Below are 12,916 nucleotides of genomic sequence, written 5' to 3' on the forward strand. Positions count from 1 at the left end.
TCTTCCTGCTGGTGTCTCTGCTACAGTTAGATCCAGCTTTCTCTTGGCTTCCAGAGAAATCATTGCTTGCTCATTTGCTTTCTAGCTTCCAGAATGTGACACCTCATCTTCTATCTCCTATTCCTGGCTTCTTAACCTTAATGATTTAGACTTAAAAAATTTTTTTACTGGCATTTTAGAGAAATTTTTGAAAGAGCAAAATCCATGTGTTCAACTGCATGTGTGTTATTTTCTGTTTTAACAATTGGCACTGGTCCTCGCATGGAAACCCTCAGTGCTGATTGTGGTGAAATTCAGGTCTATAATTAGAGAAGGAGGAGCCTTCTTGTGATAGGAATTTAAAAGAAATATGTTACAAATCATAATATTTTTTTCTTTTGCGTGTTGCCTTTTAATATGGGGAATAATTCCAACATGACACAAGTATTTATAGCAGTATTTCTCAAAACCATGACTTTGTGGTATATTTGGAACAAATATTTTTAGACAACTCTGACTTGTCTCTTCAAATAATCTTGACTGTCATCTGCCAAGTTCCTGGCAGAGGGGATGCAGGTCAGCGATTGTCTGCAAAAAGCGAGAATGGAAAGAAATGATCAAATATATTCATTGGTCAAGAATGAATCCTACCTACTTCACTGCAATCAGTTTATAATTGAATATACAGTTACTTTCTACACCGAAAAAACAGAGACAAAGATTGTACAGTCATACCTAAATGGCTTGGTGTATTGATTTGTGATGCTTATTTTTGAAAAACTGAAAAAGAAATATTATACCCTGCTATTTTCTGGGTTTATCTCATTATTATATGATTAGTTGCCGATATTACACCAAAGTTTTCATCAAATGCTACTGTGCAAAATGTTGCTGGTATCTGTCTTCTCCAGTAAGTAGAAAATTAGCAAGAGGCCCTAGCCAATTGGCTCAGTGGATAAGAGCGTCAGCCCGGCATAGGACATCCTGGGTTCAATCCCCGGTCAGGGCACACAGGAAAAGTGACCATCTTCTTTTCTTCCTCTCTCTCTCCCCCTTCTCTCTCTCTTCCCTTCCCTCAGCCAGTGGCTCAGCTGGTTCAAGCATCAGCCCTGGGCGCTGAAGATGACTCAGTCTGAGCATCAGGCCCAGCCACTGAGGCGAGCATCAGCCCCAGATGGGGATTGCCGGGTGGGTCCAGGTCCCAGTCAGTGCACATGCAGGAGTCTATCTCGCCCTGCTCTCACTTTAAAAAGCAAAAAGAGAAAGAAACAAAAGTAGCAAGAAATTGATTCAGTAAAGTTTTGTATAAAAATATTTTTTAATTAAACATTTGTCTCTATAAGTATAATATTCTCTAGGAATTCCTAATTCATTATATTTTAAATATATATGTGTGTTGTATATTAAAGACTAGATCATCATTTTATATATAAAAACATCTCAGAAAATGTCATTTCTATGTAATATTAATAAAATAAGAAATGGTTAGGTTTTGGCTTCTGAACGGAAGTCTTCATTTTACACCAATTTCATCTTCCCAGCAGTCTGGTGTCATAGCCAGAGAACTCTTTCTAACTCGTCACCTTGCATTGATTCAGAGACCCCTCAGCTGCCTGTGCTGGTCTCCTGGTTCCAGTGCACTGTCTCTGGCTCTCTGCCTAGCTGTCAGGCCTCCACTTCTGTGTCTGGCCAGCATCTTTCCTGCTGTTCCCCATGGCCTTTTTTCCATTCAGATCTCATGCTTCTCTGCCTCATGGAAGTGCCTACTCAGTGTCATCTTCCCCAGTACATGCACGCGCATGACTGCCTGCCCCTCTTTGTCTTCACATCCTTGTCCCCGCCCCAAGGAGCCCTGTGCACGTCCGTCCTCGCTGTTCCTCAGTCTGCAGCACACACCTTCCCACTCCTGTGTACTCGTAACCGTTTGCTGAACCCCCTGTGTAGGACTCGCTCAGCAGGGGAGACTGCAGTGTAGGGAAAGCCTGGCAGCTAGCACTGGTTTGGCACCAGCTAGTACTTCCTTTGCTCATCTGCACCCTCATGACCTCTCATCTTGAAGGTCCCTCACCTTCCAAATAGTGTGTTTGGTTCTGTCAATGGGAGGCGGTGCTCGCAGCCCCTCTTCCTGCTGGGCCCTCGCAGGGCACCCTTAGCTCCTTTCCAGCCCTTACAGGACATTCTCGGCTTTCTTCACCTGGCTCTCGGGATGTGCCTGTCAAGAGCCCCTGACGTCTATGAGGAGAGTCACAACACAGGAGAGAGCTGAAATGAAGTCCCAGCCTCAACATTAAGAACCAGGAGGCCACTGATTGGCCAGCTAGAGGGTAGAGACGAAACTAATGGGGCAAAAGAACTGAGCAGGAAGGCTTGAGTCCTGCAGGCAGACCCTGCGGCTCGCCTCCGTTACTGGCAGTATCCAGACAGTCATGTGCTGTCAAGCATGGAAGGACTCCTGTACACGGGGAGGCCAGGGTTCTCCCAACCCAGTTCCAGGTTCTCCCTGTAAATAACAATTGTTTGTCCTGAAATAAAACGTGATCAGTGAATAAAATAACACAGGGGTCTCTGGATTTTTTAATTCATGTATTGAATTGGCAAAAATTTTTAACTGGTAAGGTTAAGTGTTAGTATGGAAAGGTAGTGATTCAGGTCCAGAAAAATGTCATTTTACCATGTTTTTTTCTGCTCAGATTATGTTTTTGAGAGTCTGGAGCCTAACTCCAGTATGAAACACTTGAGAGCTTTTATCATTTTTTTAAAAATCTTTTTTTTCATTGTGCTAAAGGGAGAACAATATGTTGTTTTGGTGGCTGCTTTGTACGTTTATAAACAGGCTTTGGTGACTATGCAGCTGTGTTTGCTATTTAGATCTTTTTTAAATGGAGGCAGGAAAGTAATTAAGAAGTTGGACACGTGCCAATTTGCATATGGCACTCATTTGGAATATTAGAGCTAGTGTTGGTATGCCAAATTTTTTTTTTTTCGGGGGGGGGGGTTAGGAAGAGCGAGAAAGAGCAAGTGGAAACAAAGGCACTAAGAGAGAGCAGCAGTTTATTTGCATGCAGCCGACAGGCAGTACGCTGTTATTCTTTTGGCTGACTTTCAAAAAAGGAAAACCAGCTCAGTGCTCCCTATAACTGGGGCCTGAATAGAAACGTTGTGGTAATTGAAAGAATTGAAGGAGGAGGGAAGATCGGTTTAGTGTCAGCTGCAATTAGATAATCAAAGCTTTCCAATCCCCTCTGTGGGCACCTCCCCCTACTGAAGGGGGTGAAGTGGGGCCTCCCTGAGTGGAAGGGCCCTGCCAACCCCTGCCCGCCAGCCACCGCGGGCACACGCAGGTTGCCTGGGACTTTGCTGGCAGTGCGACAGGATGAGGCTATCACTGTGCATGGCCGACATGGTGGAGCTGAGAGCCCAGACGACCCCAGATGCTGGCGAACAGGCAGCTGGCTCGCAAGGTAGTGTCTCCTGGGGAGGGGAGGGAGGCCCCTATCTGCAGGTATTTCTGCCCTGTGGCCCTGACAGAGAAGGAGAAACAAAACACCCACAGAGCAGAGTGTGTGCTCATCTCAAATCAGCGTAGGACATGCCATCCAGAGAACAGGGCAGCTCTGAGGCTGGGTGCCCGGGGTTGGTCACACTGATAAAATGGCGTCTTGTAGAAGCTGCTGGCCCCAGACCTGCTGTTGGCAGCTGGGCATGGCAGTCAGGCGGGGCAGCCAGGCATGGCCCACAAGCAGGGAAGCCGGGCAGGGCTGCTGGGCATTGCCACCCACCAGAGCAGCCGGGCATGGCATCCCCGCCGGGCCTCCTCCACTTCCTTGGTGTTGGCTGGACTCCCAAAGGAAGATACAGCTTTTTTTTGCCATACTTTTATCATCGTTCTAAGAGGTTGTCAACCTGGAAGAAGCAATTTCCTTCTCATTTGAAGAAAAACCCAGGGCAATAAGCATCTTCTCTTGAACACTTTCATCATTATTTCTAGCATACCTTTTACTCTGAAATCTGTCCTCCGTCCGGAATTTCATAATTCCTCCTTACAGAGGGTGGCAGATCAGGTGTTTTAAAATCTGTCCAGCAATGGAATTCTGAATTCTGAAATCCCCAAGATTTTTACACACAGTGAATGTAGTTGAGGGGGAGGCGTTTAGGGTCCTCAAAAGCTGAAAATAGTTGTTACATGTATCCCACCCCTTGGAAACCAAGTGGCAAGGAACCTGTTACCAGTAAGCATTAGTAAACATGTATTTCCTACTACAGACAGCTTTTGGAATTATTTTTTATAATGTACAGTTTTATTATTTTGTAAGTTCTGTGGAAAGGCTGTGGTGATACTGAATTATGTCCTGTTTGTCAGTGTTACGACTGATTAAACATTCTGCACACTTCTAAGTAAGTCTCATTCATGCTTCCCTATCTGCTTAATTTGATACCTAATTAAGATTTTTGTTTACTGTAGCTTTTGGAAGCTCTTTGTTAAATGCTTTTCTTTGAAATTTTTATCTTTATATCTTTAACATTCTAGAATTTAAAAGAAAAAAGAAAAATGGAAAGCTTTTCTCTTTAAACTATGCTATTATGTAATCCTTTTAAATTTAATCACTTAAGACAGTTATGTTACTTAGATTTTTATAGACACCTATTTTTAGAATGTGTGAACCATTTAAACAGCAGAAGAAAAGACAACGTAACGTTATACACAAACTTCATTACTTTTTTCTTTCTAAAGGCTTTTCTTAGGGGAGATTATTTTGATAATTGAATGCTATAGTGGAAGGAGCACTAGAATTTTATTCTGAAAATTAGGGTTTTTGTTCAGTCCTTACTGCTTATTAGTTATTTCACTTATTTATGCATTCATTAGTTGATTCTTGTATGTGCCCTGACCTGGAATCGAACCTGCAACCTTAGTGTTTCAGGTCAATGCTCTAGTCTAACCAACTGAGCCACCCAGCCAGGGCTACTGCTTATTAGTTATAATACCTATTCCAAGTCTGCCCTCTCTGAACATCTGTTTCCCTGTCTATAAAATGAAATAATTTATGAGTTTCAGTTAATTCATTGTGTGTGAAAATACTTACAACTTCAAAGTACTGTGAAGTATGTGATGTCTTATGGATATAAAGACTCTTGCTTATAAACTCTCAGACTTGCTGTGTATCAGGTGAATGGATTTTGGCCTTTTAAAGCTCCTGGACTACACCGAGGGGTCTGGAAACCTGTAGGAGAGTGCAGTCTCGGTTCATTTCACAGCTGTCATTCATGTCAAATGCCTGTTCCTAGAAGTCAGTCATTTCACAGTTTTTTCACGTAGTTCTGTCTTTTAGACTACTACTAAAAGATAGATTTATGAATTGATAAACACAGTCAGGGGACTTTGGGTTATGAAAAGCAGGTTATTCAAAGTTTGTTGAAGTCAGAGTTCTAAGAAGAATGGCATGCTCTAAACGTAAACAGAATACTAGTCCTTTTACATGTTCATTTTAGAATAAATTCTAGGGTCAGGATATGTTGTGTGATGGTGGTGGTGCTGATGCTGGCAGTGATTGGGGTGATAATGAAGGTGATAATGGTGATGATGAGATAGTGGAGGTGATGATGCTGGTGATGGTGAGGAAGAGAGATGTTTAGGGATTCCCTAGGACAGCTAGCTATTCAACCTAGTCCAACCAGGCTCTGCAAAGACCCAAGGGAGTCTGAGTAGTGGGGAAGGGATGGTAGCGAATGGGTAGAACCTAATTTTTCCAAAGTTGCTTTAGATAAAACTTTTCATATGTTGGGGTTATAATCTTGCTGTTTGCTTTCTGTGACGTGTGTGTGTGTGTGTGTGTGTGTGTGTGTGTGTGTGTGTGTGTGTGTGTTGTTTACCACTAGACTAAGAAGATGGTGGTGAATGGTATTTTCAAATCAGCTTGAGTCTATATTCTAAAATCATAAATACTGCACTAAAATTATAACTTTCGCTTTGTGGTTTTCAAGACCTTTGCAGATTTTAAATTTTATGTTCAAGGCCCTGGCTGGTTGACTCAGTAGTAGAGTGTTGGCCCGGCGTGTGGAAGTCCCGGGTTCGATTCCTGGCTAGGGCACACAGGAGAAGCGCCCATCTGCTTCTCCACACCTCCCCCTCTCCTTCCTCTCTGTCTCTTTCTTCTCCCACAGCCAAGGCTCCATTGGAGCAGAGATGGCCCAGGCACTGAGGATGGCTCCATGGCCTCCAGGTCAGGCACTAGAATGGCTCCTGCCCCAACAGGTAACGCCCCAGATGGGCAGAGCATCACACCCTGGTGGGCATGCCGGGTGCATCCCGGTCAGGCTCATGTGGGATTCTGTCTTGACTGCCTCCCGCCTCCCCACTTCTAACTTTGGAAAAATACAAAAAAAAAAAAAAATTAAACTATTCTTTTTAAAAAATATATTAAAGTACATAGGACAGTTGATTCTCATTTTAAACCTTCTTGAGCAGGAAAAAATAAGACAAAGTGAAAGAAGGAAAAACAGAAGCTGGCCATGGAGCTGCTTCCCACACCTGTGTGTGCCGCGGGCATGAGGCCCTGTTCCCCCGTGAGGGCAGGACGGCTGGTCCCGCGCCTCTGTGTGCCTCGGCGGGGTGTTCTCAGCGTGGGGACGAAGCCTTGTTCCTCTGTGCAGTTAGGGCGGCTAGACCTGTGAGTTTGGCCAAATGTAACTGTCAAAGGGAAGCTCTAGTGGAGGACACTGGCTGGAGTCGCACAGAAACAGCACAGTGTGGGCCCCAGCATGGAGGAAGAGAGACATCTGTAAAGAAGGCTCCTGGGACACCAAGAATGTGTCAGACTGGAAACACTCTGAGGTCAGCAGTCAGAGTCATAGAACCATGGCATAGAGCAGTCTTCACTCTTCATCCCTAATTTTTTTGTTACATAAAGTTTGTTTTGATCCCACTAGAGCCCCTAAAAGTACTTTTTTTTGGAGAAATGCTTATATTATTTTGGAGACCTAGTTTGTTTTGATATTGTCAAAAAGCGAAGGCGTAGGGAACACCAGAACAGCTAAGAGAGGAGAGAGGAGGAGAGGAGGGGCAGTGTCCAGTAGGGGCAGGCCATGTGTTAAATGTCAGCAGCTGCTGCCTGAAACCGACAGGCCATCAGTCCTCTGCTCTGTGCCTGTGACCGGATACCTGCTGCCACAGGGTTGCCTGAAAGCCATATTCACCAAGTGCTGTGGAGGCTGCCCATGTGGGAGAAAGGGACAGCAGGACCACCCAATGGTTTGCCTTGTTTTAGGCAAAATGCCATTGCTCCAAGGTGATATCTGTGGTTTTCTGATGTATCTCTGAAGGAAACTGTGTTTTAACTGCAGATGTATAGTGTCAGATGTTTTTTTTTCTAAGTAAAGATTTTTCTATGACTTAGTCTGAATGGATCACCCAGTACCTTTGCAGACAACTTTAGTTAAGTTGGCTGCTTAATCAACATGCTAATTTTTGCTTAATCTTAAGATTCCGAGTTCACTGAAAATATAAGCAACATCATCTTATGTGACTGGCAAGCCGCTTTCGAATATTTGTAAAAATTATTCATTAATTCATTTGTTCACTATGGGTATTTATTCACCATGTGTGTCAAGTGCTCTGCTGAGCCATGGGGAAAACCAGGGCAAAGCAGGCATCCTGGCCTTTGTGGAATTGACCACCTAGTGGAGAGACACCACACCACCATGTGCACGAGGACGTGCGCTCCTGAGAGGCATGTATCCTCCAGGTTCCTCCCCATGTCCCTGGCATGGTCCCCACACAGTAGGCGCTCCGCTATAGTCATGGAGACCAGGGCTAGGGACATAGCCCCACTTTTTTCTTTACGTGTTCTCTCTGGAGGCTTTTGCACCACAGGACAGGATGGAGTAGTGTGACACAGACTATCTGGCCCACAGAGCCTAAAGTATTTACTATCTGGCCCTTTACAGAAAATGTTTGCCAGCTCCTGCTATACATGAATTAGCAGGAAAGGAAGACTGCTATGTTATTAATGTGTCCGAGGTCCCCAACTGGGGAAAGCCAGCTTCTCAATGAGAGATGTCCATTGAGCTGAGGAAGGAAATGGGTAGACACTGAGTCGAGTAGGGTCCTAAGACCCTGTCTTTGGGGTGGGGGCATCTGAGAGGGAAGTGGTGGGAGGGTTCAACTCATCCTGCCCTCTGTTGACCCACAGTTTGAGGGTGTGTCACAGTGCCTCTGCCTCCTGAGCTCTCTCTCCAGACCCTGAAAGACTGAACAGTGGCAGCTGTGTCGCTGTGGTCAGTCCTGCCGAAGACGGACATGTTGGTCACAAACAGCCCAGGTTACACAGGCGCCTCTGCACACCCTGGAGACACCTTGCTGTGGGGATTGTTTTTCTACCCTAATGATTAATATTTTTCTTGAAATTTGGGATTTTTTAAAAATACATGTGAATGAGAAAGATTCTTTTTCTCCCAGGATTATTTCCTGAATTCCAGTAGTTAGCTTTGGCCCATGCTCATCCTTTGCTCTCGTGAAGCTCTGAGGGTGGAGGACTATCATGAAAGCACGGAGTCCCAGAGTTTTCAGCTGCACTGATGTGGGCACTGTACCTCGCTTTTCCAGCTTCCCATCCCCTCCCAAGTCTGGTTGCCTCGGCCTCCTACTCCCTCAGAAAAGTGTAAGTTACTCTTTCTGTGGACTGTTAGGGGACAGATCTCAAAATGTACAGACCTAGATTTGTTTACTTTTCTCATAAGCAATGACATTGCCCCATATTTTTAATCTCAAAATATCAAAAATTAAATGTTTTGGCTCAGTTCCTTTTTTGTGGGGGGGGGGGGTTTCCTGTATTTTTCTGAAGTGAGAAGCAGGGAGGCAGAGAGACAGACTCACACATGCGCCTGACCAGGATCCACCCAACAAGCCCACTAGGAGACTATGCTCTGCCCATCTTGGGTGATGCTCCCTTGTAACCAGAGCCATTCTAGCACCTGACATGGAGGTCATGGAGCCATCCTCAGCACCCAGGCCAGCTTTGCTTCAGTGGAGCCTTGGCTGCAGGAGGGGAAGAGAGAAATAGAGAGAGGAGAGGGGGAAGGGTTTGGAGAAGCCAGTGGGCGCTTTTCCTGTGTGCCCTGGCCAGTAATCAAACCTGGGACTTCCACACACTGGGCCAACGCTCCACCACTGAGCCAATTGGCCAGGGCCTTGGCTCAGTTTTATATTCATATTTATTACACTTTTATATTTTGATTATAACTATGTGTGGAAAATTCCAAAACAAAATCATCTGAATAGGAGCGTGGCATATACTGGAATTGGTTTACATTATTTATAGAAAAACTCATTGGTTTTATGAATGTTTGTTTTTTAATCTCTAAACAGCATAGTTCTATGTCTTTGACTCTTGCTTATTTTATTTTATTTTATTTTATTTGTGACAGAGAGAAGGACAGATAGGAACAGACAGACTAGAGGGCGAGAGAGATGAGAAGCATCAATTTTTCATGCGGCTCCTTAGTTGTTCATTGATTGCTTTCTAATATGTGCCTTGACTGGAGGGCTACAGCAGAGTGGGTGACCCCTTGCTCAAGCCAGCAACCTTGGGCTCCAACGAGCGACCTTTGGGCTCAAGGCAGTGACCATGGGGTCATGTCTCTGATCCCATGCTCAAGCTGGATGAGCCCACTCTCAAGCCAGTGACCTTGTGGTTTTGAACCTGGATCCTCTGCGTCTCAGTCTAATGCTCTCTCCACTGCGCCACTGCCTGGTCAGGCAACTCTATTCATTTTAAACAGAATAAGTAAGTTTGATTATAAAAATAGCTTTGCTTTACATGAGGAAAGAGGCTCAGCATCGCACTAGTCATTAAGGAGATACAAACCAAACTCACAATGAGATACCACTTCACACCCAATAGGGTGGCTGTTATTCAACACACAGAAAATAGCAGATGTTGTTGGCAAGGAGGTAGAGAAGTCAGAGCCCTGTACTCTGCTGGCAGTGATGTTTAAAGTGGTGTGGTTCCTCAGAAACTTAAATGTAGAATTTACATATGATCCAGCAATTCCACTTCTGGGATAAACCCAAAAGAATCGAAAGCAGGGATTGGAACAGATGTTTGTCTCGTCACATTTGTGGCAGCGTTATCCACAATAGCCAAAGCGTGGAAACAACCCACACTGTCCATGGATAGACAGATGAATAAACAAAAGGTGGTCTGTACATACAGTGGAATATTACTCAGCCTCGGAAAGGAAGGGAATTCTGACACAGGCTAGACATGGATGAACCTTGAGGACATTATATTAAATAAATCACAAAAGGAAAAAAGTTTGCATGGCTCCATTTATAGAAGCTATCTGGAATAGTCAAAGACAAAGAAAGTAGAATAGTGGTTACCAGAGTCTGGGGTAACAGGGAATGGAGCATTACTGTTTAATGACTATAGGGTTTCAGTTTAGGATGATTAGTAGTAATTAGGGTAATGGTTGTCCATATGAATGTACTTAAAGTCACTAAAATATATACTCAAAGGGGGTTAAAGTGGAAAGTTTACATTTTGCATATTTTACCACAATGAAAAAAAAAATCTTTGCTTTACTAGTATAGTTAAGATTGAGTATGCTGCCTGACCTGTGGTGGTGCAGTGGATAAAATGTTGGAATGCTGAGGTCGCCAGTTCAAACCCCTGGGCTTGCCTGGTCAAGGCACATATGGGAGTTAATGCTTCCTGCTCCTCCCCCTTTCTCTCTCTTTCTCTCTCCTCTCTAAAATGAATAAAGAAAATCTTTAAAAAAATTGAGTATGCCAAAAAAGCTGCTTAGTAATTTTTTGTTGATTCTCATGTTAGGGGTAATCGAGGAATCATAAATAGTCAGTTGAGAACCTTAGAAATCCTATAGTTAGTTCATTATCTTCTTTATAGAGTTGAGAAATGACCAGATTGTTCAGCTAAGTGTTGCTTATAGCTAGAACTCAGATTTGGTTCTATACATTTATTCTTTTGTTTTCCAGAAAACATTTATTGGTTGCCTAATATGTGGAAGCATTATGGATATAAAACTAAAAAGATACCATCCATGCCCTTAATTAAGAAACTGACCTTCAGAAATTAGACTCTTGCCCTGGCTGGTTGGGTCAGTGATAGAGCATTAGCCCGGCATATGGAAGTCCTGAGTTCAATTCCCAGCCAGGGCACACAACAGAAGTGCCCATCTGCTTCTCCACCCTTCCCCTTCTCCTTTCTCTCTCTTTCTCTTCCCCTCCCGCAGCCAAGGCTCCATTGGAGCAAAGTTGGCCCAGGCGCTGAGGATGGCTCCATGGCCTCCCATGTCAGGCACTAGAATGGCTCTAGTTGCAACAGAACAACGGCCCAGATGGGCACAGCATCGCCGCCTAGTGGGCATGCCGGGTGGATCCCGATTAGGCACATGCCAGGAGTTTGTCTCTCTGCCTCCCCGCTTCTCACTTCAGAAAAAATATAAAAAACAAAAAGAGAAAGAAACAAATTAGACTCTTAATTCAGTGATCAGATTGTTTTTTTAATCATACTGAATCTCTGCTCTTATAAAGTTATTACATTTTTCTAACAGCAAAGATTTGCTCTCTTACTTACATTTCTACTACCTAAGAACATTGGATACTTACCTTGGGTACCTTTTGTGATTACATCTGTTACCTCATTTGAGATATTTAAATATCTTTCCATTTTTTTTGAAATGTCTTTAATATAGAAGAAAGTATACAGAAAATAAAACTATATTTGTAATACAGATTTGGCATAATATTTTGCCATATTTCTTTCAGTTCTCTGTTTTAGAGATGTTACAGATGTTGCCCCAATCCCATTCTTGTCCCCCCACAAAAGAAACCAGAAACCTTCAGGTGTGAAAATGACTATCCAGAGTGAGAAGTGATGTCTCGTTTTATTAAAGTGTATTTCTTGAGCATTGATGAGGTCAGTTATCATTTCCTATGGATTTCATACTCTCTAAATTGTGTGTTCCTGTTCATTTCCCATTTCTGGTGGATTGCTGAGCTTTTCTGTGATGTGTAGTTCTTTATTGTGAGCCTCCTATCTGTTCTCTCTCCTTCCAGTCTGTGACTTGTTTTCCAGTTTTCCTTTATAGCAGGCGTCCGCATGCGGCCCCCTGAGGCCATTTATATGACACACACACACACACACACACACCCCGCACTTCCATAAGAGGCACCTCTTTCATTGGTGGTCAGTGAGAGGAGCATTGTATGTGGTGGCCCTCCAGCGGTCTGAGGGACAGTGAACTGGCTCCCTGTGTAAAATATATTTGGGGACCCCTGCTTTATAGGATGCCTTTTGTCATACAGATGTTTTTATAATCAAATCTTTCCACTTTTTTAATGTCTCGTATAAGAAGATAGAGTATCCAAGCTCATAGAGATAGTTTCCTATATTTCCTTATTAAGCTTTATAAAGTTTTACTTTTCATATGTGGGGCTTTAATCCATCTAGAACTAGTTTTTGTGTGTGGTACATGGTAGGGATGCACTTCTATTTTTGCACATGGCTAGCCCATTGTACATCAGCTTTTATTAGCTATCCTTGCCTTCTCCTTAGTCTGCAATTCTGTCCTTACCCATCAGGATAGAAACAGAGTTTTCAAACCGAGCATGAGTCCATCAAACTGGGGGCTGGGAAGTAGTCAAAAAAGCATTTCACACAAACCCTCAAAGTAGACTGTTGCCAAGAGCTGCTCTTTCACATTGTGACTTCTGTGGAATGGATAGGATAATATTAAGTATTCATAGGGCACTTCGTGCCGGGGGAGGAATGCCTGAGTACACTGGGTGGTTAAACTCCTGCCTCTGAGTATGGGCTGCAGTGAGTGCTGTCCAAGTGAAGAGAGTGGCCCACTTCCTGTGTCCCCTGTCCCTAGGGAAAATGAAATGGGATAGGGAGCTGAGGTAGATTTACTG

General features: G+C 43.7%; 1 protein-coding gene across 14 annotated transcripts in view; it reads left to right on the plus strand.

Annotated features, from left to right (window-relative positions):
• TNRC6C (trinucleotide repeat containing adaptor 6C) overlaps window positions 1–12,916 on the plus strand; it is a 142,004-nt gene that overhangs the window by 71,771 nt on the left and 57,317 nt on the right. The window contains exon 1 of one of the 14 annotated variants that reach the window (XM_066381372.1): window positions 3,275–3,440. The exons of 12 other annotated variants lie outside the window; for them this stretch is intronic. In XM_066381372.1, the coding sequence (XP_066237469.1) occupies window positions 3,353–3,440 (88 nt within the window). In that variant the 5' untranslated portion in view covers window positions 3,275–3,352. Of the gene's footprint in view, window positions 1–3,274; window positions 3,441–12,916 lie in introns of those variants that run through there. One more of the 14 variants, XM_066381373.1, reaches the window with a different exon arrangement.

The sequence above is a fragment of the Saccopteryx leptura genome, chromosome 4, assembly GCF_036850995.1.
Source record: "Saccopteryx leptura isolate mSacLep1 chromosome 4, mSacLep1_pri_phased_curated, whole genome shotgun sequence".
Classification (NCBI taxonomy): domain Eukaryota; kingdom Metazoa; phylum Chordata; class Mammalia; order Chiroptera; family Emballonuridae; genus Saccopteryx; species Saccopteryx leptura.